Source organism: Equus quagga, chromosome 7 (assembly GCF_021613505.1).
Source record: "Equus quagga isolate Etosha38 chromosome 7, UCLA_HA_Equagga_1.0, whole genome shotgun sequence".
NCBI lineage: Eukaryota > Metazoa > Chordata > Mammalia > Perissodactyla > Equidae > Equus > Equus quagga.
Genome location: NC_060273.1, coordinates 22954663 through 22979552, shown reverse-complemented (window position 1 = coordinate 22979552; position 24890 = coordinate 22954663). Strand labels below are relative to the sequence as shown.

At 56.0% G+C, this 24890-nt stretch overlaps 3 protein-coding genes across 13 annotated transcripts; 2 read left to right on the top strand and 1 right to left on the bottom strand.

Annotated features, from left to right (window-relative positions):
* Positions 1-18: 18 nt before the first annotated feature.
* PRSS53 (serine protease 53) lies at positions 19-6380 on the top strand. Of its 3 annotated transcripts, none has more exons than XM_046668543.1 (9): positions 19-1362; positions 2418-2580; positions 2877-3142; positions 3282-3436; positions 3571-3790; positions 4526-4676; positions 4763-5004; positions 5086-5231; positions 5470-6380. In XM_046668543.1, exons 1-9 carry the CDS (start codon positions 1305-1307, stop codon positions 5776-5778), a joined length of 1710 nt encoding a protein of 569 aa, XP_046524499.1. In that variant the 5' UTR covers positions 19-1304; the 3' UTR covers positions 5779-6380. The 3 variants fall into 3 exon arrangements, with proteins under 3 accessions (XP_046524499.1, XP_046524498.1, XP_046524497.1); XM_046668542.1 differs by having other exon boundaries at positions 4763-5231; positions 5470-5686; positions 5995-6380; XM_046668541.1 differs by having other exon boundaries at positions 4763-5231.
* Positions 6151-15754, bottom strand: ZNF646 (zinc finger protein 646). 6 transcript variants are annotated; one of them, XM_046668532.1, is made up of 3 exons: positions 15667-15754; positions 8247-13678; positions 6151-6907 (listed from the first exon to the last, which is right to left on the bottom strand). In XM_046668532.1, the coding sequence occupies exons 2-3, from the start codon at positions 13594-13596 to the stop codon at positions 6786-6788; spliced, it is 5472 nt and encodes a 1823-aa protein (XP_046524488.1). In that variant the 5' UTR covers positions 13597-13678; positions 15667-15754; the 3' UTR covers positions 6151-6785. The 6 variants fall into 6 exon arrangements, with proteins under 6 accessions (XP_046524488.1, XP_046524486.1, XP_046524489.1 ...); XM_046668530.1 differs by lacking the exon at positions 15667-15754 and adding an exon at positions 15368-15503; XM_046668533.1 differs by lacking the exon at positions 15667-15754 and adding an exon at positions 15151-15186.
* ZNF668 (zinc finger protein 668) lies at positions 15453-24885 on the top strand. Of its 4 annotated transcripts, none has more exons than XM_046668540.1 (4): positions 15453-15576; positions 15873-15938; positions 21950-22618; positions 23169-24885. In XM_046668540.1, the coding sequence occupies exons 3-4, from the start codon at positions 21972-21974 to the stop codon at positions 24379-24381; spliced, it is 1860 nt and encodes a 619-aa protein (XP_046524496.1). In that variant the 5' UTR covers positions 15453-15576; positions 15873-15938; positions 21950-21971; the 3' UTR covers positions 24382-24885. The 4 variants fall into 4 exon arrangements, with proteins under 4 accessions (XP_046524496.1, XP_046524495.1, XP_046524492.1 ...); XM_046668536.1 differs by lacking the exon at positions 15453-15576 and adding an exon at positions 21584-21682 and having other exon boundaries at positions 15855-15938; XM_046668539.1 differs by lacking the exon at positions 15453-15576 and having other exon boundaries at positions 15813-15938.
* The last annotated feature ends 5 nt before the right edge of the window (positions 24886-24890 follow it).

The window sequence follows — 24890 nt, the reverse complement described above, 5'->3', positions numbered from 1 at the left end:
CTGCCTAGGAAGGGTGGTTAGTCCCTTCTCCAACGTGTGGAGTCAGCAAAACCTGGAGTGTCATCAGCCCCCACCCCCAGGAAACAGGCCAGCAGCTCATCCCTGCTTCCCACGGGGGCCAGGCCTCCTCTCCCAGGAGGGCCAAGCACATACTTGCAAGGGCAAACTGCCCTTTTGGTTCTGTGCATGCTTGCTGGGAAGTTCTTCCTAGTCTAACCTTAATCCCTCTGGCTGCCTTATCTACCACCCCAGGCCATTCTTGGCAGCCCTGGAGGGCCAGGAACAGTTTTTGTATTATTTTTCCCTAATTTGTACCGAGCACTTACCCACAGGCCAAGCACTGTTTAAGAACATGACATGTGTTAATTCATAATCCTCATAGCAAGTGTATGAGGTAGGTACTGTTATTACCCCTTTCTTGATGAGGAAACTAAGGTACAGAGGGGCTAAGTAATTTGCCTAAGATCACACAGCTAGTGCTGGGGAGGGTGTTAGGGAGTCCTCAGGATTTGAGTCCACTGGGGCCAGTTGGCTCGCTTCTGTGCTTTTAACCCTAGCCACAGCTGCTTCTGTGTTGGTCAGGGTTCCTGCACAGCCTGGGCTGGCCTGAGTTAGAAGTCAGGAAAAAAAGGATGCACCCTGAGTGTTCTTCCTTCCTACTGAGTCTTCCAATACCTGCCAGAAGTGCGGGGACCACTATAACCCTATTTCCCAGGACGGTGGCATAGAGGTTCTAAGATTTGCCAGTCTCATAGCCAGCAAGTAGCAGAGTCGTAGCCCCTCGACACCCAGCTCTGCACACACTGATTCTGAAGCAAGATGGGAGAAGCTATGTGAAACCCACTTGGACCTGGGCCTAGCAGAGAGGCAAGGAAGCTGCAAAGTAAGAACTGGGAGCTCCTGCACAAAGTGCCCTTCACGGTTCCAGGAGGATTGTTTCCATGCTGGGAGCAAGTTCATTCTATGCCAGGCTCTGGACTAAGCATTTTCAGATTCAACAATTCTGAGTTTTTCACACAAGGCACAGACAGGCTAACTGTCCGAGGTCACTCAAGTAGTAAGTGAGGGAAATGGGACTTGAACCCAGGCAGTCTGGCCATGGCTGAGGCCCAGAGAGGAGTGGTGGATAGCCCAGGGTCACACAGCCACAGCCCCAGAACTAGGATCTGCTGGCTCCCTTCCAACTCAGGAAAAGCAAGAACATCTGACTCCTAGCCAACTGGGGGCGGAGCAGGGGTGGAGCTAGGAAGACCCAGGTGGCCTCTCAGAACCAGAGCACAGGCGGTAGAGTGGCCTGGAGCAGCATGAAGCAGAGCTGGGGATCAGGGCTGCTCATTCTGGGAGCAGTGGTCCTCACAGAGGGTGAGCTATCTGTTTTGAGTGGGGCAGAAGTGGTATGGTGGGGGTTCATGGGCCACCCTCTGTCCGAGCAGCCCCTGAAGCGTGGTGTGTGTGAGGGAACAGTCTGCCTGTGGCGATGTAACTGTGTCTAGTTCTGTGTGTGGGGAGGTGTATGTGGCCGTCTGTGTCAAAATGGGTGTGATTTTCTTGGGCTGGATTACAGTCTGTGTCCTCAGAAACTGTCACTGTGCCTGTGTGTGTACCCTCCACCCTGCCTGCCTCTCTACCTCCAGATTGCCCTTAGCCAAGTTCTGGGGCCCTTTGGCATCAGTCTCCCCGTCTTTACATATCTTCCATCTCTCCTGGCTCAGATGTTCAATGGGTGTGTTTGTGTGTGCCTGTGATGGGGAATAGGCAGGGCAGGGGACCCTTTGGCAGAGTTTCTGGCAGTTTCTGGAAAGGTCGGGGAGTCTGAGTCGCCAGAATGGGTGGGGTGTGTCTCAATCTCTTGGAGCCCTCCCCTATTTGGACGTGACACAGGCTTCTAATCCTTCCTTTTAGGCCTCCATGGCTGAGGGCACAATTAAGCTAATGCTCTCCACATACCGGGGCGCCTCCCTGACTCAAGGTGGGGGCAGAAGTTCTGGGTTCTGAAGCCTGGAGGAGGGTTGGCCTGGTCCCAAGCGGAACCCCAGGCCCTGCTCCTCAGGCCGAGGAGTGCTGAGCACAGCTGAGGCAGAGATTAATTACTGAGTGTATGCTGTGAATAGGTTCCAATAAAAGCTGTTTCTTGATCTCATATAAATATTTTCATTCTGGGAGGGGCTGGTGAGGTAGCCACAGAGTCATAGGCAAGGACCCAGAGCCTTTCCCCCTAAACCTGTCTGTTCCACCTGGGCCAGGCAGGTAAGGTTTCCCCAGGTCTCACCTGAGTCCCCCCTCTTACTAGGTCTTCAAGCAGCTCAGTGTGGTAAGCTCTGGGCACGTGGGGCTTGGGCCTTACCTGGGTCTAGCTCAGGCCTGGGGTGAGAACAGAGCAGGGACATGCTGTCACCCTGACCCACTCCTCTCCACAGCGTGTGGGCAGCGCGGCCCTGGCCCCCCTGAGCCTCAGGAGGGCAACACAGTGGCTGGCGAGTGGCCGTGGCAGGCCAGTGTGAGGAGGCAGGGGGTCCACGTCTGCAGTGGGTCCCTCGTGGCAGGCACCTGGGTCCTCACCGCCGCCCACTGCTTTGAAAAGTGAGTCATGGCTGGGGTCAAACAGGGTTTCTGGCTTTGGGGGGTGGAAAATTTGTCCCCAAACCTCGCAAAACTGATCCCTGCCCTTAGAATAACAAAGTACCACTTATTGAGAATATGCCGTAACAAACTTTCATGGTAGAAGCATTACAGGTGAAAAAACAGACTGGGAGAAGGAAGGACCTTGCCTAAAGCCATGGGCTGATACTTGTCCATCTTTCACCTACCTGTGCTGTCTCCCATGGTGTCACTGTTCTCCTTGCAGTCAACGCCTGGCCTTGTCCCTCCCCTTCCAGGGCAGCAATGACAGAACTGAACTCCTGGTCAGTTGTCCTGGGTTCTCTGCAGCGTGAGGGGCTGAGCCCAGGGGCTGAAGAGGTGGGGGTGACTGCTCTGCAGTTGCCCAGGGCCTATAACCACTACAGCCAGGGCTCAGACCTGGCCCTGCTGCAGCTTGCCCACCCCGTGGCCCACACACCCCTCTGCTTGCCCCAACCTGCCCATCGCTTCCCCTTTGGGACCTCTTGCTGGGCCACTGGCTGGGATCAGGACACCAGTGATGGTAAGTGCTGTCCCAGACTGAAGCCCAGAGGCACTCTGCTTGCCCAAGGTCATCCAGCCTGAATTGCCAACTGTCCCTGCTCCCAGTCTCCCCTGCTCCCCAGAGCCTAGACTCCAGCCCCAACCCCCTCTTTTGCCAGCTCCCAGGACCCTACGGAATCTGCGCCTGCGTTTAATCAGCCGCCCCACGTGTAACTGTCTCTACAACCGGCTGCACCAGCGGCTGCTGGCCAGCCCAGCCCGGCCTGGGATGCTGTGTGGGGGTGCCCAGCCTGGGGTGCAGGGGCCCTGTCAGGTCTGAGGGGGAGGAGGCCTAGCCTTGGGCTGAGCACTCGATCCACAGGGATGGGTGGAAGGGCCGCAGTGGAAGGGCCTTAGCCTAGGGCTGGGGCTCAGGTGTCTGTCTTTGACTCCACTGCCTGGCTCCAGGGAGATTCTGGGGGCCCTGTGCTGTGCCGCGAGCCTGATGGACACTGGGTTCAGGCTGGGATCATCAGCTTCGCATCAAACTGTGCCCAGGAAGACACTCCTGTGTTGCTGACCGACACGGCTGCTCACAGCTCCTGGCTGCAGGCCCGAGCTCAAGGGGCAGCCTTCCTGGCCCAGAACCCAGAGACGCTAGAGATCAGTGATGAGGATAGCTGTGTAGGTATGAACAGGGGGTGTGAGGAGTGGGATGTGTGGGGACACCCAGGCCTGCATGAGAACTCCTGGGCAGCAAGTAGAAGTCACAGTGAAACAAATTTCAGCTAGGAATACAGAATTGATACAGGGCACCCATACACTGTTAGGGGCTAACTAGGGGGGCTTTTAAGGCCCATTTCAGCCCCTAGGATGAGAACAGCCCCATTTAAGGGCTGAGAGGCACAGATGCTTCAGAACTTTATGGGCTGGGAGTTTAGGTAAGAAGAGGGGTCTCTGAGGTCTGGCTGAGATTGGACAGGGCAGGGCTCCCACTCAGAAATCTGGCATTAAGTGACTAACATGTAAATTGCATGCAAAATAATTCCTGAGACGGAAGTTATGTCTCGATGGTAAGAGAAGCACTAGTGAGCCAAGAATTCTGGGGCCAGTCCAAGCCCAGAGGGATGCAGACAGGTGGCGTAGGGGAGTGATGAGCAGGCCACTCCCATGAGACTCGGCCATCAGTTAAAAGCTTAAGCCCTGGCCTTTGAATCCCAAGTTTGCTACTTGCCTGTGGTTCCTAAGCTAGAAAGTCACTTAACTTCTCTGGGACTTTGGTTACCTTTGGTAACAAGGGTAACAAAATTCAACTTAAAAACGATGTTGTGAGGATTTGATAGTGCGTAGGAAGCACTTAGCACAGGCCTGGCACACAGTGAGCATGTATCAAGAAGGCAAATGATGTAATCGTCTGTTTCAGCCTGTGGCTCCTTGAGGAGAGAAGGTCCCCAAGCAGGAGCTCCCTCCCAATGGCCCTGGGATGCCAGGCTGATTCACCAAGGGAAGCTGGCTTGTGGCGGAGCCCTGATATCAGAGGTGGTGGTGCTGACTGCTGCCCACTGCTTCATTGGGTGAGCCCTATCTCCCTCACTTTTGTGCCCCCCCACCCTTGCTGGCAGCCCTGCCACCCAAAGCTGTTAACACTGCTTCTGCACAGGCGCCAGACCCCAGAGGAATGGAGTGTAGGGCTGGGGTCTGGACCAGAGGAGTGGGGCCTGAAGCAACTCATCCTGCATGGGGCTTATACCCACCCAGAGGGGGGCTATGATGTGGCCCTCCTGCTGCTGGCCCAGCCTGTGACACTGGGCCCCAGCCTGCGGCCCCTCTGCCTGCCCTACGCTGACCACCGCCTGCCTGATGGGGAACGTGGCTGGGTCCTGGGGCTGGCCCAAGGAGCAGGTATGTCAGACAGGACCACCAGCAGCTGTCCATCTAGCCTAGAGGCCGCTGGGGCAGCTGGGTCTTTTCCTTTCCCTACAGGCACCAGCTCCCCTCAGGCAGTGCCTGTGACCCTCTTGGGGCCCAGGGCCTGCAGCCGGCTGCATACAACCCTTGGGAGCCATGGCATCACCATTCTGCCAGGGATGGTGTGTACCAGTGTTGTGGGTGAGCCGCCCCACTGTGAGGTGAGCCCCAGTCCCCCAAACCTCACCCCACAGACTCTTTAAGTGTCCTCACCCTGCAACTCATGAACAGACCTTCTGCCAGGCTTGGCCTCAGCACCTGCCTCTCACTTGGAACTCAGCCTTTCTGCTGAATGGCTCCCAAACAGCCAGAGCCTCAGCCCAGCCCTTAGCCCCTTCTGTCCCCAACAGCTGCCTAGGGGGAAAAGGAAGTCACCAAGTGTCACCTGACCCCTGACAGGGCCTATCTGGGGCACCACTGGTGCATGAGGTGAGGGGCACATGGTTCCTGGCTGGGCTACACAGCTTTGGAGATGCCTGTCAAGGCCCTGCAAGGCCTGCAGTCTTCGCGGCGCTCCCCGCCTATGAGAAGTGGGTCAGCAGTTTGGACTGGCAGGTCTACTTCGCTGAGGAGCCGGAGCCAGAGGCTGACACTGGAAGCTGCCTGGCCAACAGGAGTATGTGGCCCTGGGACCTCCCTGCCAACACTTCCCTCTCCAGACCCCTTCTCTCTCAATCTAGGAAAAGACCTGTTCTGACCCACCTGTAGGTGCCCTGGGTGGGGTCAGCAGTGGACAGACCCATTTGGATTCAAATTCTGGTTGTTTGTCATTGTGTGACTTAGAGCAGGTCTCTCAGCCTCTTCGAACCTCAATTTTCTCATCTGTCATAGGGGATAAGTAACACCTCCGTCCTCTTCCTTCAAGGGAGGGAGGAAGGTTGTGAGGATGAGACCAACCCTATACCTCCTTCCTCTCGCTGACAGGCCAACCAGCTGGCTGTTGACAGGTGGCTCTGGGATGCTGCAAACACAGTGAGGCAATTCCTGCATCACTGCCCCTTGCCCTCTCCCAGTCCCCCCACCCACATGATCCTAGGCACTTGGGGCAGGCCCAACAGCCCAGGGGGCTCTGGGAAGGAGCTTGCCTGGACCGGCAGCTGCCCCCACTCCCCACCCTGCAGGACAGGGAGATGTCACCTGTGGAAGATCCCCGACACCCAGCTCTGCTGTCCAATGCAGGCGTCCCCAGCTTTCCGTATTCTTCATCCCCTCGGATACAATCACACCAGCCATGAACTTTGAAAATTTCTCTTTTTGGGGGGAGCAATTTTCCTTTTTTCCAAAACTTAAATAAATTGTTACAAAATAGACTTTAGAAAATAAGTTACAAATTGTAGCAAAAGGCTCCCCTTCCACAGGCAACATTCCCACTGTGGCTGTCTCTGAATCTGCCTCTCCCTGGTATTGGAATCTGGTTGGCAAGGGTGGCCCAGCATCACGCCAGAGCCTGGCACCGGCTTTCTTGGGGGGCTGGTCATAGAGAAGAGCATGGTGACAAAGGCTGGAGGAAGGAGTCCTTCAAGGACCGGAACATGAAGAACACCTCACCCCCTCCTTGGGAAAGAAGCCAGATCTGGGTCCTCTTCGCAGGGGGAGAGGAGAGAAGAGATGGGGATGCCCAAACTACTCCTGAGCAAAACATGGAAATCAAGCCTTTCCCTGCAACACATACCCCCACCCCCCACCCCACATTCTGATCTTTGGAGACTTGAAGTTCAGAGGGAGAAGCTGAGGTCTGCAGGCCACTTGGGGGAAGGGTCCAGGAGTAGGGTCGTTGGGGTGGGTGGAAGAGGCAATGACAAGTCCCCTCCTCCCATCGCTGGTGCCTTTGGGGCTCCTGGGGAGAGAGAGAGGAGGTCACTGACTGGGGGTGGCAAACCCCACAGAGCTTGTACACCCCCCTCCCTAGCCCTGCAGGCCATTCCCCCGGCCCATGGCTCCAGAGGCCTGTAGGAGAACTCCCAATTATTTCCTCAGACCTGGCTAACTGGCTCCTTGCTCATTTCCTTTGAGGTCACAAGAAATCTTTGATCCTGAAAGCCATCTCATCAGCCCTCTCAGAGGAATCTCACCCACCATTCCCTCTTTCCCTGACAGTCTCAGGTCAAGGGTCCACCATCTCAAGGACACCGACCCTTGGTGGCCACTAAATGGAATGGGTCCTGAGAGAAAGGCTACAGATCTCTAGAGGAGGTGGAGAGCTTGAGCCTGGGGCTTGCTGAGTAAACAAGCTGTCTCACTCCACCACAGCCTCATTCTCTAGCAGGGCTGGGTGGAGGTGACTTTCCATGGAGATTCCCCCGATAGAGGATGGGAGATAGGAGTTAATGACTGTTGTTACTACAGTTGAGCCTAGCTTCAAAGAAACAATTATCTATGACTCAGTCCTCCAGTTAAAGGTGTGCTGATGGAGAGGGGGGTGTGCAGGTGGAAAGAGTGGTTTGGTTGGATCCTAAAAAGCAGATCCACAGCAGAGAGAGAGGAAAAGGATTGAATAGTCAGAAGGGAAGAGATGTGGGGCAATACTGGTAGGAAAGGATCAAAAGTCTAGTTACCAAGAAAAGAGGAGAGGGAGCAGAGATAAGATGCAGGCCAAGAAGGCCAGGGAGCTAGAAGCCAACCAGTGACCCAGTGTCCCTGGCCAAGTCAGCACTGAAGCCACAAAGCAGTCCAGTCTGGGGGTGCCTCCCATGCCCCTTTCCTCATTCCCTGGGTCCCTGCCTACTCGAGGAAAGAGCAGAACTTAAATGATCTTTTTCTCTGGAAATCATTACTGGCTGGATCAGGAAGTTTCCCAGATATAGTAGCCAGATGGTACCCAGCTACCTCCCCTCCTAAAACAAAAAGACCATTCCTCTTTGGCTCCAGCACAGCAAAGGAGCCCAAACAGCTGCCTCTGCCCCTGACCACTCCCTGCCCCACCCCACCCCACCCCACCATGCTATCTATTTACCTGACGCAGGGGTTCAGATCTCAGCCACTCAAAAGGCAGCATCCTCAAACCAGTTTCTTCACTCCGTATCCAAGCCCCTAGCCACCTCTTGGAATCCATGTGACCCTCTTCTCTCACTCCTTGCTCCTCCACCCACATTTGGGCCAGATTTTGCCCTCCACGGTGTGCCTACCTGCTCTGGGACCCTTTGATCCTCTGCCCAAGCCCATTCATGCCCCCGTACCAGAGCTGGCCACTGTCCATTCCTCCTGGTGCTGCTGCCGGTGCTGCAGGAAGCTGATGCGGCGGCGGAAGTGGCGGGGACAGTGGGGGCAGGTGAAGGGCCCCTCCCGGGGTGCATGGACTCGCCCATGGCCCTCCAGCCGAGCAGCTGTCCGGAACGCCTTGCCACAGATGCTGCAGCGGTGACGCTTTGGGTCCGTGTGGGTCCTGCCATGGTTCTTAAGGGACAGCAGGTTAGGTAGAAGCTTGGGGCAGAGGGAACAGGGATAGAGTCCAGTGGTGTGGGCCTTCTGGTGGTTCAGGAGGCTACCAGCATGGCGGTAGGAACGCCCACACTGGGCACAGCGGAAGGGCCGCTCTTCATCTTCAGCCACTGTGGCCTTTACTCCTTGCCCTCCATTAGCTCTCCCAGCATTCTCTCCTGGAGGCCTGGGGGCTTCTGATGGGGCCTTCTGGGTTTTTCCTTGGACGGGGAGATCCACCTCATCCTCCACAGTCCCAGCTTTGGGACCTCTGGCCTCCTCTATCTGAGGTGGCACTTGACTGATGCCCCTAGCATGAGTCTGCAGGTGGCTGGTTAGTTCATGGTGGTGCTGAAAGGCCTTGCCACAGTCAGGGCAGGCAAAGGTCTGGGCAGCTATGTGGTTACGGCTGTGGCTCTTAGTGGTCACAGGATCCAAGAACTCCTTGGAGCAGAGCAGACAATAGCGGTGGTCTGTCTTGTAGGTGTTGTAGTGGTTCAAGGGGCCTTCCGACTGGCAGTAGGTCTTGCCACAATGGCTGCAGGAAAAGGGATGGCTCTCTGGCTGGAGCTGAGGTATGCTATCTCCATTGTCCCAGCTATCCACGTGACTCAGACTAGCTCCATTGGGCTGGCTGTTGCCAAGGGGGCAAGAAGTCCTGGAAACACTGTCCCCTGACTTGTCTTCTGGCTTGGCCAGTACATGACCCTGAGGAACCCAATCTCCATCATGATTCACCTGTCCACTGTCCCCTTGCAACCCATCTGCTTTCCCCATGCCCCAAGATACTGGCTCTGTGGCTTCTGAACCTACTGCCCTAATGGGGCTCTGACTCTGCTCTCCTGGCCTCGTGTCTCCATCCTCCAGCTGGGGTACTGACTCAGTACCACCCAATCTGTTCTCTAGTCCCTGGTCATCAACCAGGTTTCCCTCACTGTGCTCTGTGCCACTTGAGCCTCCCCGACCACTTTTGGTCTGCTCCTCATGCTCTCGCAGGTGCCGCTCCAGAGGTCCCCGGCCAGGGAAGCCCCGGCCACAGAGGGCACAGCGCACAGCTGCCCGCCGGGATCGCCCTGCACGCCGCCGCCGGCTCTCTGAATGCAGCCTCTGGTGGTCCTTCAGGGCCATGCGATTGGAGTAGGTCTTGGGGCAGGTGGGACAGCTATACTGGCCTGTCTCATGGCTGCGCCGGTGGTTCAGGAGGCTGCCAGCATGGCGGTAGGTCCGTCCACACTGCCCACACCGGAAAGGCCGATCTTCCAGAGTCAGCTTTCGGGTGCCCCCACCCCCACCCCGCTGAAGGTGGACCCGCTGGTGGCTGGCCAGCTGTTTCTGCAGGCGGAAGGCCTTCCCACACTCGCTGCAGCGGAAACGCCGGGGATCTGCATGGATGCGCCTGTGGTTCTTGAGGGACATTAGGTTTGAGAAGCCTTTGGAGCAGGCCTGGCAGCCAAAGTGGCCAGTCTGGTGGCTCTGCCGGTGATTGATGAGGCTGCCAGCATGCTTGTATGACCGGCCACACACCTCGCAGCTGAAGGGCCGCTCAGAGCTGGCCTCAGTCTGGCAGCCCTTCTCTGCAGTCTCCAACCTTGGCTCCATCTCTTCCCCCTTCACAGTGGTCTCCTCCCATGCTTCTTCTTTCACTCTCGCCACCTCCTCCAGGGGCTCCACTTTAAGTTTTTCCTGGAACTTCCCCACTTCTGCCTGCGCCAGCCCATCCTCTCCCATGTTCTGGGGCTCACTGCTGCCTCCTGCCTCTGGGATGGGCCCCACCTGGGGCTCTGAGCCTTTGCAGCGTGGGTGGTTTCGCAGATGATTACGGTAGGCAGCCAGGTTGGGGTAGCAGCGGGAGCAGACAGGGCAGATGAAGTCTCCAGTCTGGTGGATCTTGCGGTGGTTCACCAGACTGCCCCCATGGCGGTAGGTCTTGCCACACTGGTTGCAGCGGAAGGGGCGGGGCTGGGCCTCCAGAGAACTTTCCTCACCCTGCATGCAAAGGCCATCTGTAACCACAGCACTTATTCCCTCTCCAGACTTTGTGTCTCCACCCTCCCCAGAAAGAGAGGTCACTGTGCTCTCAAAGACACTGTCTACAACCATTCCCGTGGCATCACCTGACTCTCCCAAGTGGCTGGGAGCCTTGTCTGTGGTGTTCCCAGAACTCTGACTTTGGTGGTGACGCTCCAGGCTTCCCAGGTCATCATACGTCTGACCACAGCAGCCACAGATGTGCCCATAACCGGCTCCATCCAGCGCCTCCACCTCTCGCTGCAGCTGATTCAACAACTCTGCTTCCGAAAGCTGCAGTGGGGGGCTCTGAGTGGAGGCTGCCTCTGCTGCTCCTTCCTCTTCTCCCTCCTCCTCTGAGCCCTCAGTCATGCCAGAAGAGCCATGAGCCTGGCGCCGGTGAAGCTTGTAGCCAGCCCGCCCAGGGAAGATCATGCCACAGAGGCAGCAGAGGAAAGGCTGTGCCGAGGCTGCCTCCCCGGGCCCGTGGTTCTGGAAGTGGCTGCGCAGGGCAGGCAGAGAGTCGAACTCCTTCGGGCAGAGGGAGCACTGATAGATGCCTGGTGGGTGGCAGGGCCCGTGGCTCAGCAGGCCGGTGGCATGGGGGAAAGAATGCCCACAGTCAGAACATGTGTGGGAGACCTCAGCCTGCCAGCTAGTGACAGCTTCAGCAGAATGGGAAGGGGAGCTGAGCTGGCCAGTGGCTGGTTTCTGGTCTTCGTCCACTCCAGTGAGGCCATCACAGAAGTGAGTCCCATTTCTTTCCTCATTGACTGGGACGTCCAAGTTGTCAAGGAAACAGGCCTCCTTCCTTTCCAGTCCTTCCTCAGTGCCTCTTCTCTCTCTATCACCCTGGATATCACCCTGGAAACAGGCCTCATCCCTCTCAAGCCCACACTTGTCTCTTTCAGCTTCAGCCTGCAAATAGCCCCCATCACCTTCCAAGTTGCCTTCAGCTCTACTACATCTTTCCCCTAAAGGGTCATGGGGGCAGTCCAGGCCCTCACTGTCTCCCACCAACTCCTCGGCCCAGTTCCCGCCTGACAGGAATTTGGCTTCTCCCCCACCGCCAGCACTGCCAGCCCGCCTGCGGTGCCGCCTGCTCCGCCGTCGACTATGGCGTCGCAAATGGTTCTTCATGGCAGCCATGGTATGGAAGTGCTTGGCACAGGCCCCACAACTGAAGTCTCCTGTCTGGTGGGTCTGCCTGTGGTTGATAAGGCTGCCAGAGTGGCGATAGCTCTTTCCACAGTCTCGGCAGGCAAATGCCCGAGGTGGTGATACCCTGGTCCCTGACCTGTTGTTTTCCTCTTCCCCATGGGTCCGTACATGATGTTCAAGGCTCTCAGAGTCTTCAAAGAGCATCCCACACACGCTACATATCTGTGGTGCTGTCCTATCTGCTGCTGGGGGGACATCAGTGCCCTCTTCTTGTTTGCACACATGTTCCTGGTCTGTACCTGTGGTTGCCTCTGCTCCCACTGGGTCAGGCGGGAGCTCCACCTTGAGGTGGCTGGGGGGACCCTCGTTCCCTGGGCCTGTGCTGCGGCGAGCAGCCTTGCAATGTACCCGCACATGGTTGCGCAGGGCCATAAGGTTGGGGTACTTGCGGGGACAGAGTGAGCACTGGTACTCTCCTGTCCGATGGCTGTGGCGGTGGTTCACTAGGCTCCCCCGGTGGCGGTAAGCCCGACCACACTCATTGCACTTATACGGGCGGTGGTCCAGGGTGGTAGTGGGGACCTCCTTCTCTTTGTGGGTGTTCTCAGCCAGGGGCAGGGGAGCTAGCAGCACTGATGGCTGCCCATCTTCCCCAGCTCCTTGCCGGGGTCTGTGATGAGCCCGCACATGGTTTTTGAGGGCAGCTGCATTAAACAGCTGCTTGGAACAGATGGAGCAGGGGTAGACACCTGTCTGGTGGCTCTTGCGATGGTTGATGAGGCTCCCAGCATGGCGGTAAGTACGGCCACAGTCACCACAGCGGAAAGGCCGGTACTCCTCTAGACCACTGTCCTCCAGCTCTCCAGAGGTGCTGAGCTCCCCGGAGCCATTCAGCATCTGTGTAGTGGGGAGTTGGTCCTGGCTGCTCTCATCTGTGTGCCCATTGGTGGTGGGCATCCCTTTTTCTTCCCACAGCCGTTCCTGCCTTTCTCCCTCATGGGATAGCTGGTGTTCCAGAAGCTCTCGGGGGAGCCGGAAGGCACGGGGGCAGTGGGGACACTGGTATGGCCGATATTGGGCATGGAGTCGGGAATGGTTTTTCAGGGCCATGAGGTTAGAGAACTCCTTGAAGCAGATGGCACAAGGGTAGATGCCCAGGGTATGGCTCTGGCGGTGGTTGGTGAGACTCCCGGCATGCTTGTAGGTCTTGCCACATTGACTGCACTTGTACCGACGTTCTTCCTCAGGAGGGGACTGGGTAGGCTCCTGGCCCCCTGTGAAATTCACTACTGATTCAGCCAAATACTGTTCCAAATTGCTCAGAAGGCTGCTGGCTGGGGTGGGGAGCGGTGGGGCTCTAGCAGAGTTCGTAGTGGGCCCCGAGCCCTCTGCATCCTCCTCAGGATCTGGCTGGCTTTCCCAGACTTCTCTTTGTCTGGTAGGTGGATCTTCCCAAGTGCCCAGAGTTGCCCTGGGATCAGGCCCAGACTCACAGCCAGATGTCTCTTCAGTATGTTTTTTCTGGTTTTCCCAGCCTTCCCTAGGGCCAAGCCTCTGGCCCCAGGAGTCAGGGGACACTGTCTCCCCCTGGAGGCATGCAGTGGCTTCCTTCAGGCGGGGGGGCCTGCGTCTGCGGCGGCCCTCAGGAGCATGAGTTCTCATGTGGCTCTTGAGGGCCATGGGATTGGTAAAGTCCTTGCCACAGGTGGTACAGGGGAAAAGGCCAGTCTCGTGGGTCCGGCGATGGTTGACCAGGCTCCCTGGGTGACGGTAACCCCGCCCACACTGCTGACAGCGGTAGGGCCGAGGGATGCTGTCAGCCTCCTCATTATCCTGGTTGGAAGATGGATGGAGCAGTTCACGGTGCCGTGACAGTTCTGGGAGGCTAGGAAAGTGGCGCTGACAGTCAGAGCAGCTGAGTGAGGTGGGCAAGTCCTCCATGGGGCAGTGTGGCAGACACCTGGAGGTTCAGGAAGAGCAAGCAGGTGGCAGCAGCATCTTCCTCTGATGGAGGGGCCAAGGCCTAGGAAGAGGGGGCAGTGGTCAGAAGGAAAGCCTGAATTAACTTTGTCTCTTGGCTCTATGAGCAACAAGTTTACCAGGGGTCACAGAGAGGTTCCCCAAGCAGCAATGCCCAGAGATCTGCTTTCTACTGGATCTACTCAGGAAGCACCATCATTTAAGGCCTCCCTGCACACAAGTTCCCCAAATAGGGGGGCTCCCCTAGGTCTAATGCATCCCTAGAGGTACAGATAAGGAAACTAAAGTCTAGAGGGATGACACCCACCTCTGGTCACAGACCTGTTATCATGTTCTTCAGACCAAATCCAAAAAGTCTTACTGTCCCTAACCTTCTGCTCTCTATAATTCTGAAACAAACCAATCTACCTCCCGTGACATCATGAAAGGAAACCTAAGCCTTTTCTAGGACCTTCAATAAAATAAGTCCAATCCTTTCTCCTTCATCCCTCAGCTAAACAGAGTAACCCAGAGGAAGTGAAAAAGCAGCCTCTTTCTCCAGTTGACAGCTGAGGGCTGGAGAGGTGAGGTTCGAGGCCTCCTTCAGAGAAAGGGCTGGCTTGTTCTCCCACCTCCCCTATTCCGTTCAGGGTCACAAAGTCTGATTTCTAAAAGTCTCTCTGGGCCACTTCCTTCACCTACTTCCCCTGAACCCAAACTATCTTCTACCTTGGAAATTCCTTCCTATTTCAGGTTGTTCTTCACCCCCTACCCTTTGCTTTCCCATGCCTCCTTCACTTTATCCTCCTCATCCCTTCTCATTTCTTCTTCTACTTCCTTTCATAATACTGAGGATGACAGCAACACATGCTAACTGAGCATTCCCATGTGCCAGGCACTGTGCTAAGTGAAGAATATTCACTGTATCATTTAATCCTCACAACACACTGCAACACCTGTTATTCCGGTATACACACGAGCAAACACGCTGACTCAAGCAATCTTGTTTCCAAAATCCTTGCTCTCTTCATTGCAGGTCCCCCCCCCCCCCATGCCTCCTACAGCACCTCGGCGTTCTCTGACTCTGATTCTTCACTCCCACGGGACCTCAATACAACTCCTATCTCCGACTCTAAACCCCCTCATTGAACCTGCTCCCCGAATTCTCACCTCACAAAGCCCTTAGCTCAAGAGTCACGTCTCCTAATCAACCCTCAATGAGGTCCTCTCGCCTCACTCATCTCCTCAGCCAATTTGCTCTTAGGACCCCTACCTCACACGGGTGGCCCCTTCTCGTTCCCGCCGCGGGTGCGTCCGTTGGGGACCGCGAACGGGAGCGCGCCTGCGCACTGGGACCCTCACCCTAACCGCATCCGCGCGCCCCAAAGGGTGGCTAAGGGTTGCTCTCGCGCTCGCACACACGTACACTCAGCTAGGGCTCCTGAGGTGGGAGGAGAGAGAAAGAGGAAACGGAGAAGGGGAAGAAGGAAGGAGGTAGAGGAAAGAGGGCGCAGCTAACACGACCAAGGAGTATACCCCGAGCTCCGCGAACACTTCCTATTGTTACTAGGAAACAGGAAGTGTCCTAGCCGCAAAAGCTTCCCCGCGAAACATCCGCCTTGAGAACACTTCCTGCCCCGCCTCCAAGGAACCGGTCTACAAAGACACACTTCCGGCGGTAGCGGAGAAGCAGCGCAAACGCTACTCTGACCCCGCCCATGTAGGTCAAAGCGCTGCGTTGTTTAGCACTAACCTTAGCCACACTTCCGGCAAGAGCCGCAAAAGTCGTTCCGGTGCATATTAGCTGAGCTCAGAAGAGGAAAAAGGGTTCTGCAGCCGTGGCCTCAGTACTTTGGCGACACTTTTCGTGTGGCTCTCTGAAAAACTTCCCAAGAGAGATTGAGGGAGCTTCATTCACTTCTCGCTATCAAGGGAAATGTTGTGGCATATAAGCGGATTTAGGTACTACAGATCTTGAACATGGCCTTTCTGTCCTCCCACCCTCTAGTTCTTGGTGATCTGGCCCCAAGATAGCAATAGCCTGGTGTATACCGTAAACCTGTCCGGCGTCCCCTGTCATTAGCATCCATACAGACCCCTCGCAAGATGTTTCTCGGTCAGTTTCGGCTGGGAGTGCCCGGGCAAACTTTGCCTTCCTCCCTAGCCAGGAAATCTCCCTTCCACTTCCGCTCGCCGGCCCCGCCTCCCCTCTTTCCCCTCCTCGGCGCTGGGTCCTAGCGCCTGCTCCTCCCCGGCAGAGTCCCGGGCTCCGTCGGGGAGAGGAGCTGCCGCTGACGCCACGGAGCCAGCCCAAGTCCGTTCAGGTAGGAAACGCCGGCGGGGAGTCGCAGGAAGCCCGGGCAGCCCCAGCGCGGACGCAACCCAAGCAGGCCTCAGTTTCCCTGTGGGTGCCGAGGGCGGATGGGGTTGGCTTGGCGCGAGCAGCGCGGGCGGGGCAGGAGGAGTGCGGCCCCGGGAGGGCGCGGGCGGGCTCCGGGCCCAGCGGGTCCTAGAACCCGCCGGCTGTGCCCGCGGGTCGGCTGCTGCGGAGGCTAGGGCTCGGCTGGCGCGGCTGCCCGCCTTGCACGTTGCGGGCCCGAGGGTCCTAGAGCCCGCCATGTTGCGGGCTTTTGTCCTAGGCGCGCGGCCCGTCTTGCAGGGTCCCCAGTGCCTGCAGCCCCCCTCCGCGGCCGAGGTCCTGGCCGCCGTTCCTGCGGTCCTAGAGAACGCCATCTTGCAGGCCTTTGTCCAGCGTCCGGCCCTTGGTCCATTCATTTGTCCATTCTCTCATTCTTCGTTCACTCCTTGTCACGTTCTCCGAGGCCACGTTTTCCCAGGGCTTATTCCAAGACGAGTAAGCCCAGGGCCCTGCCCTGCGGGGCTGTCTGTCTGGCGGGGGCGCTGACCCATAGACGGTTGCAGGGAACGAAAAGCGCAGTTTCTGCAGCTCTCGGCCCCTCCTCCGTCCATCTCTTAGGCCCTAACCCCTTCAAACTCCCACTTGCCTCAGAGACCCCATTTTACTGATGAGAAAACTGAGGCCAAGAGCGCCTTGGCGCCCTTACCTCCACTGCCTATCAAGTGTACCTGAGGGCACTGGGGAAGCCGGTATTTGATGGATGCAAGAGTTTTCCCATGGGAGAAGTCAAGCAAGGGCTCCCGAGGCAGAGAACTGCATGTGTAGATGCATTTAGGTGGGGAAGTTTGAGAATGGTGAATTGTGGCTAGAGCTTAGGTCGCTTTTGGGAGGGGGACACTGCCGCTGGAGCTGGGGCTGGAAAAATAGCTTGGGATTCGGCTGTGAACTGACCAGATTGGAGGCCTAGGAGATCAATAGCCCTCACCGCTGCACAGTTCAGTTTCCCTGTCATCTCATCAGATGTCTCATGGCCTATGAGGCCTATCCATGACTACTTGTTTAGACATAGGGAGACTGAGGTGCAGAGAGAATAAAAAGTCTCTCCTTTTCACCTCCTACCTGCTTGCAGGGTCTTAGCCTATGCTCTCTGGGAATGAAATCTCTGCATCCCTGGTATTCAGAGCCTGTTCAGGCAGTGGGACTTCATCCCCCTCCTAAGCCAGTAATGAAGCAGACAGGCCTCCCTCACCAGAGCAGTGAATCCACTGTGGGATACTGGGGCAATATTTGGACCTTGTGAACTTGGAAAGGCAGAGAAATTTGGTTAATAAATAGTTGTTGATGGACATTCTCATAAACACCTCCTATGGGGGAGGCAGAGGCTAGAGATCTGGGCTTGAATTCCATCTCAGAGGTTGATTCATTCACTTTGTTTTGGGGCACCAATCACAGTTCCAGATGTAGAGGATACAGAATAATAAAGGTTCCTGGCTCTTTGCCAGCCGAGACTCTGGTGCTGGAGACAGAGGATTAACCACCAAGCCATAAAATGTGTAAGTGCTACCAAAGCAAGAATCAGGACAGAGAGCACAAGTTTGGAAGGCAGACCACCTGGCTTTGAATACTGCCTGTGACCATGACTAGTTACTTCATTTCTCTGTGCCTCAGTAATACTGTTTAACTTAGTCTGTTCAGGCTACCATAACCAAAAAAAGCAGACTGGAGGGCTTAAACAACAGAAATTTATTTCTCACAGTTCTGGGGGCTGGCAAGTCCAAGATCAAGGTCTAGCCGATTCAGTTCCGGGTGAGGACTCTTCCTGGCTTGTAGACGTCCACCTTTCACTATGTCCTCATATGGCCTGTCCTCCCTGCATGTGTGTGTTCAGTCCATAACAAACCCTAGGCAGTGGTGTGGTTTTGCCTGATTAGTACACATAAAATGCTTAGAATGATAACGTGGCCCATGGTAAGATTGCAAGGAATGCTCTCCAGATGAGCACCATAAAGGAAACTAAAGAGGGAGGGTAGAGAGTGATTAGCAAAGGTACAGAGAGCATAAGACAGGTGGTCAGGAAAGCCCTCTCTGAGAAGGTGACAGGGAGCTGAGACTCAAATGAAATCAGAGATAGCTACAAAGATCCTTGGGGAATAGTGATTCTGGCAGAGGGAACTACTAGTGCAAAGGCCCTGAGATGGGAAGAAATTTAGCTCTTTGAGAAATAAAGGGGGAGCCTGTGTGGGTGAGGCCTACCAAGCCAGGGAAGAGGAGTGGGGGAGGAAGTAAGCAGGAGTTAGATCATTCAGGGCCTTCCTTGCCGGCCATGGAAAAGATCCTGGTCTCTGTCCTGGGGGAGTGGAAAGTCTCATGATTTGGCTAATAAACCTTAAGTAAATGAAGACTGATAGAGAAAGAGCCCAGCATAGGGGCTTGAAGACTTGTGTTTGAGTCTGGGCTCCTTGACTAGCTATGTGTCCTTGTGCAAGTTTTTTCCCTTATGGGGGCCTTAATCTCCATATCTGAAAAAGAGGTGTAGTAAAAATGCCTCTCTCCTAGAAGCCTATGAAGACCTAACCATGTGTCTTTGGTTCTTAAGTGTTGAGTGTTGGTTGGAATGACTCAGAGTGTGTGTTTAAAGTACAGACTTCTGAGTCCTAGCCTGTGCTCCCTGGATGATTGTTCTCATGCAGGGGGTTCACAGACCTGACTGGAAGAAACATCACTCTGTGGAGTGGTGGGCGGAAGAGTCCTTAGTGAACAGTGGAGTGAGGAGCTAATGGGGGGATTTGAGATAGGGGCCTGCCTACTCTGCCTGGCCCTCTGCTCTTCCTGGAGCTAGGTGCCTGCTGGGACCAACCTGGTGCTTCCCTACCTTTTCCCCTGGGAAGTGCCTTAGGAGGAGAGATTTACCCCTCCAGCTGTCCAGCTTCTGGGTCACAGATAGGAAGATTGAGGCGAAGAGCTCAGATTCCATGGGTCCAGCCCTCTGAGAGGGAAATCAAAACATAAAGGGTGCTGGCTCTGGTCTCAAAGCAGTTCTGCAGGGATGAGAGAAGACGAGTGTGCGACCTGAGCTCAGGGTTCTGGTTCTGTGGGGCTGGCCCAGGCAGCAGACAAGCCTAGGGGGGCCCAGACCACTGAGCAAGGGCCCAACAACTCAAGGCAAGTTAAACCCCTGGATTCAAGTCCCAGCTGCAATTTAACTAGCTGTGTGGCTGTGGGCTAGTCACTAACCCTCGTGGAACCTCAGTTCCTTCACCTATAAAATGGGGATAACAATCCCTATCTCAAGAAGCCATGAGAGAATTCAGTACGGCAGCGCATTCGGCAGAGTGTCTGGATCTGAGAAGACCCTCAAAAATTGAGGGCAGTATTATTCTTATCTCATTCAATCCTCACCCAACTCTGTAAGGTAAGTACTATTATTACCTCCATTTTTCAGGTGAGAAAACTGAAGTCCCACGGCACGAAGTAAATTGCACAGTCACAGCTAGGAAATGAAGGAGGCAAGACTCAAAGCCAGGCTGTTTGGCTTCAGAGATGGTGCATTTAACCACAGTGCTGTATTGTTTCTCTGGGCCTCTGTTCCTTATCTGTGAAAGGGAATAATAATAGAACTTTTCTCATAGTGCTGACATGAAGTTTAAGTTAGTTAATACATGTAAAGAACTTAGGATACTGCGTGTTATTTAGCAAGTGCGCAGTAAATGTGAGCTCTCATTTTTGGGTTTTTGTTTTGTTTTGTTTTTTGCTGAGGAAGATCACCATGAGCTTACATGTGTTGCCAATCTTCCTCTTTTTGCTTGAGGATGATTGTTGCTGAGCTAACATCTGTGCCAATCTTCCTTTATTTTATATGTGGGATGCCACCACAGCATGGTTTAGATGAGCAGTATCTGGTTGGCTCCCAGGATCCAAACCTGCAAATCCTGGGCCGCTGAAGCACAGGGTGTGAACTTAACTATTATGCCACTGGGCGGCGCCTTTTCTTTCTTTTCTTTTTCTTTCTTTCTTTCTTTCTTTCTTTTTTTTTTTTTTTTTTGGTGAGGAAGATTGGCCCTAAGCCTATATCTGTTGCCAATCTTCCTCCTTTTTGCTTGAGGAAGATGGTCCCTGAGCTAACATCCGTGCCAGTCTTCCTCTACTTTGTATATGGGATGTCGCCACAGCAAGGCTTGACGAGCCGTGTGTAGGTCCATGCCTGGGATCCAAACCCAGGAACCACGGGCCACTGAAGCAGAGTGTGCAAATTTTACCACTAGGCCACTGGGCGGCCCCTCTCATTTTTATTAAGGAGAAACTTTGTCAGTCAGACTGTCCAGACGGTCTGGAAGGGAGGTAGTGAGTGCGTCGCCCAGAGATAGGGAGGGACCCCCTGGAAACTGTAGGGGAATTCAAGCCATGGGGAAGGCTGGACTTCGAGCCCTTTCACTCACCTTTCAGCCTCAGGATTTAGTGGGAAACCAAGCTAAGGGTGGGACAGAGTTGGGCCAAAAACCAAAGGGGAGATGCAGGAAGAGCTTCCTGGGGGAAATGATGCTCAAAGAAAGGATTGAGCCTCGAAACAGCTACAAAGGACCTGGGAATTTGCATGGTGTGACGGAAGTGATGGAAAGTTCCTGAGCAGGGTACAGAACATCATATGGTCTTTAAGGAGAAGGCTTCAGCTGCCTATGCACACTAGTTTACGTGTGTATGGGTGAAGGACTGAGGCAGAGCCACCAGGCAAAAGGGTGCTCACTCTAAAAGATGCAGCCCTTGCCACTCACTCTAGGGGCTCCTGTGTCCTCCCTGGGTCATAATTTAGAAGCCACCAACCCCTGAGGTGTACAGATAAGGAAACAGGCCTAGAAAGGAGCACTAGAACTCAGGCCTCCATCTTCCCCTCCTTGCTTCTGGATACACCTGGCTCCCCTCCCCTCCCCTCCCTTCCCTATAGCAGTATCCTCCCCCTATCCCACCCGCCCCCCAGCAGCTGCTGCTGAGCACTCCTTAAGTGGATCTGCCATAATCCTCTTCCCTTCATCCCCCAGGGAGGATGAGCTGGTTTTAAGACTAATGCAGCTGATAATCCTATTTCCTCCCAGCCATGATTCCCAGGGGCAGCTGGGTGGAGGGTGTCTGGGCTCTGAACTGAGAAAGAAGGAGCCTTAGCTAGAGCCAGGTGTCCCAGGAGGCCAAGCTAGATGGGATACATTGATTATGACTCAGAGGCTTCTAACTGCTAGCAGTGGCTCAAGCTGCCTTGAGAGTAATTGAGCTCCCCATTGCCAGATCTGTGGGAGCAGGAGCCCAACAGGGATTCCAGAGCAGAGAGTGGAGCAGGATTCCTGTCCGAGGTGGAGTCCCTTACAGCTGTGCAAGGCCAGAATTCTGTGTGAACAGTTGCTGCCTCTAAAAGCTAACCAACAAGAGGGGAATAACAAATACCTATGCTGGGGACTTACCGCTCCCAGACAGACAGTGCCAATCACCACATTTAGCCTATTGGTTCTGCCCTCTTCTGGACCTACCTCAGTCTTCCCTGGGCACTTGGAGATCTTCAGGCCAGACACATCTGTGTAGCCTCTGTGCCTGCAACTTTGCACAGGACCCTGCTTCCCGGTACAGGCCTCATATGCTGAGCTGAAGAAGGAAGATGGTGAGATGGTTGGAACCTGGGCCTTCTGGAATGCCACAGGGTTTAGAAAAGCCCAGAAGGAAGTGCAGGTGAACATTTTGATGATGGCAGCCTCCTCTCTTAGCCCCTCTGAGATCACTTGGTGCAACTCCTTTCATCAGTGAACAGACCAGAGTGGAAGCTTGAGTGCAGAGTGTCAGACCCAGGAATGTTTGGAAGGAAGGATGTGGCTGCCCTGGGTGGGAAATGCAGTTAAGATAGGGTTCCCTCTGAGGGCTTGCGAGGGCTTCCGTGAGGAGAGGCCTTGGAGAATGGCAAAGGGATGTGTCTTCTGTCTAACTTTGCTTCTCTCACAGAGAAGCTCTGTCCATCGAGGCCATGGAAGTGGAGTCCGCGGAGGAAGGGTCCCCATCCCCCGGCTATAAGCGCTCCGGCCGCCGCTACAAGTGCCTGTCCTGTACCAAGACGTTTCCAAATGCGCCCCGGGCAGCGCGCCATGCTGCTACTCACGGGCCTGTAGACTGTGCAGAGGAGGTGGCCGAGGTGAAGCTGAAGCCGGAGACGGAAGCCAAAGCGGAGGATGCCGGCGGGGACAAGGTGTCAGGTGCAGCGGCTAAGCCTCGGCCTTATGCATGCCCGCTGTGCCCCAAGGCCTACAAAACGGCACCCGAGCTGCGCAGTCACGGGCGCAGCCACACCGGCGAGAAGCCCTTCCCTTGCCCCGAGTGCGGCCGCCGCTTCATGCAGCCCGTGTGCCTGCGAGTGCACCTGGCCTCGCACGCCGGCGAGCTGCCCTTCCGCTGTGCTCACTGCCCCAAGGCCTACGGCGCGCTCTCCAAGCTCAAGATCCACCAGCGCGGTCACACAGGAGAGCGGCCCTATGCCTGTGCTGACTGCGGCAAGAGCTTCGCCGACCCTTCGGTGTTCCGCAAGCACCGGCGCACGCACGCCGGCCTGCGGCCCTACGGCTGCGAGCGCTGCGGCAAGGCCTACGCCGAGCTCAAGGACCTACGCAACCACGAGCGGTGAGGGCTCAGTGCTGGTCCCGGGTGGGAAGAGCGGGCCAATGGGGCAGAGGTGGGACAACAGCGGCTGTCCTGTGACCAATGGGGCCTGGGGTTGGATCTCCAAGAGTGGAATGAGCCAATGGGAAAGTGAGCGGGATGGCGCTGTGGGGATGGGCTGAGCACCGCAGAGAAGTTGGTGCCACTGGTAGGTCCGGGGCGGGGACACTGCATTGTAATGGGGCCCTGGAGGAGGGGACTGGGATCTGATTGGCCTAGGTTCCTGGACAACAGGAAAGGGGGCAGAGCTTGAAGTTGGGCCACTCAGTGTCTCTGGTGGAGCCCAGGAGGTGTGAGTTGGGCCTGGGCTGTCCAGGTCTTTGGTGTGCAGAGAGGAGTCTTTTCTGGCATCTAGACACCCAGCCTTACTCTGGAGTGTAGCCCTGTGTCCCGTAGGGGATTGGACCAAGGCCCCAGGGATGTTAGGGGCCCCTGACTTACAGTGCAGAGAGGCAGCGGGGTCAGGTGATGGGCCTGCCACCTTCACGCCGGGTCCTCCACACTCCCACAGGTCCCACACCGGTGAGCGGCCCTTCCTCTGCTCAGAGTGCGGGAAGAGCTTCTCCCGCTCGTCCTCGCTCACATGCCACCAGCGCATCCACGCGGCACAGAAGCCCTACCGCTGCCCGGCCTGTGGCAAGGGCTTCACGCAGCTCAGCTCCTACCAGAGCCACGAGCGCACTCACTCTGGCGAGAAACCCTTCCTGTGCCCGCGCTGCGGCCGCATGTTCTCCGACCCCTCGAGCTTCCGGCGCCACCAGCGGGCACACGAGGGCGTGAAGCCTTACCGCTGCGAGAAGTGCGGCAAGGACTTTCGGCAGCCGGCGGACCTGGCCATGCACCGGCGGGTGCACACGGGTGACCGGCCGTTCAAGTGCCTGCAGTGTGACAAGACGTTCGTGGCGTCCTGGGACCTCAAGAGGCACGCGTTGGTGCACTCAGGCCAGCGGCCCTTCCGCTGTGAAGAGTGTGGGCGAGCCTTCGCCGAGAGAGCCAGTCTCACTAAACACAGCCGCGTGCACTCGGGGGAGCGCCCCTTCCACTGTAATGCCTGCGGAAAGTCCTTTGTGGTATCATCAAGCCTGAGGAAGCACGAGCGGACCCATCGAAGTAGCGAGGCCACAGGGGCTCCCCCACAACAGGAGCTAGTGGTGGGACTGGCACTGCCTGTGAGCGTGGCAGGCGAGGGTTCAGCGGCTCCCGCAGCAAGTGCAGGGCTAGGGGACCCTCCAGCAGGGCTGCTAGGGCTACCCCCTGAATCGAGTGGTGTGATGGCCACCCAGTGGCAAGTGGTGGGCATGACGGTGGAGCATGTGGAGTGCCAAGACGCTGGGGTTGGGGAGGCTCCTGGTCCCTTGGGGGGAGCAGGTGAGGTAGGGGGTGAGGAGGTTGATGAGAAGCCACCACAGTTTGTGTGCCGGGAGTGCAAGGAGACGTTCTCCACGCTGACATTGCTGCGACGGCACGAGCGCTCACACCCAGAGCTCCGGCCCTTTCCTTGCACCCAGTGCGGCAAGAGCTTCTCAGACCGGGCTGGGCTGCGCAAGCACAGCCGCACCCACAGCTCTGTGCGCCCCTACACTTGCTCCCACTGCCCCAAGGCCTTCTTGAGTGCCAGCGATCTGCGTAAGCATGAACGTACACACCCTGTGCCCATGGAGACTCCCACGCCCCTTGAGCCTCTTGTGGCTTTGCTAGGAATGCCTGAAGAGGGGCCAGCCTGAGGCCCATGCCCCCTTGCCACACCCCTAGGAGCCCTACAGGGTGCCTCCTGAACCTCCCTTTGCCCCAGCTCACTCTTTAGACTCCAGATCCCCACCCCTCAGGCAGCTAGCTCACCTTCCCAACAAAGCGAGCTGGGGACAGTGGAAGCTGGCAGCAGCTGTTGAGAGACTTGGTTCTCTCTGAGCAACACTCATTAAAGCATTCACTTTGACACTGGGCTGTCTTCTGTGTTCTGGTTGGGGGTGAGGGAGTGGGAGTTTGGGCATCAGATAAGGTACAGTGGAGACCACTGGACTGACAGATTAGAAACTTGGAAGGTCTTTGGGTGCATTGTTTCCCAAAGTATGTTTCAGAATGTCTTGTGACAAAGGGTTCCATGATCAAGTAAGTACAAGAAATTCCCTGTGCCCCTCTTGGGGATTCTTGGTGATCAGAAGTGTATTAAAGTCATTGATAAGTCCTACGATGAATAAATCTATTTAGCTTTGTTTAGCGCATACTTATGTTA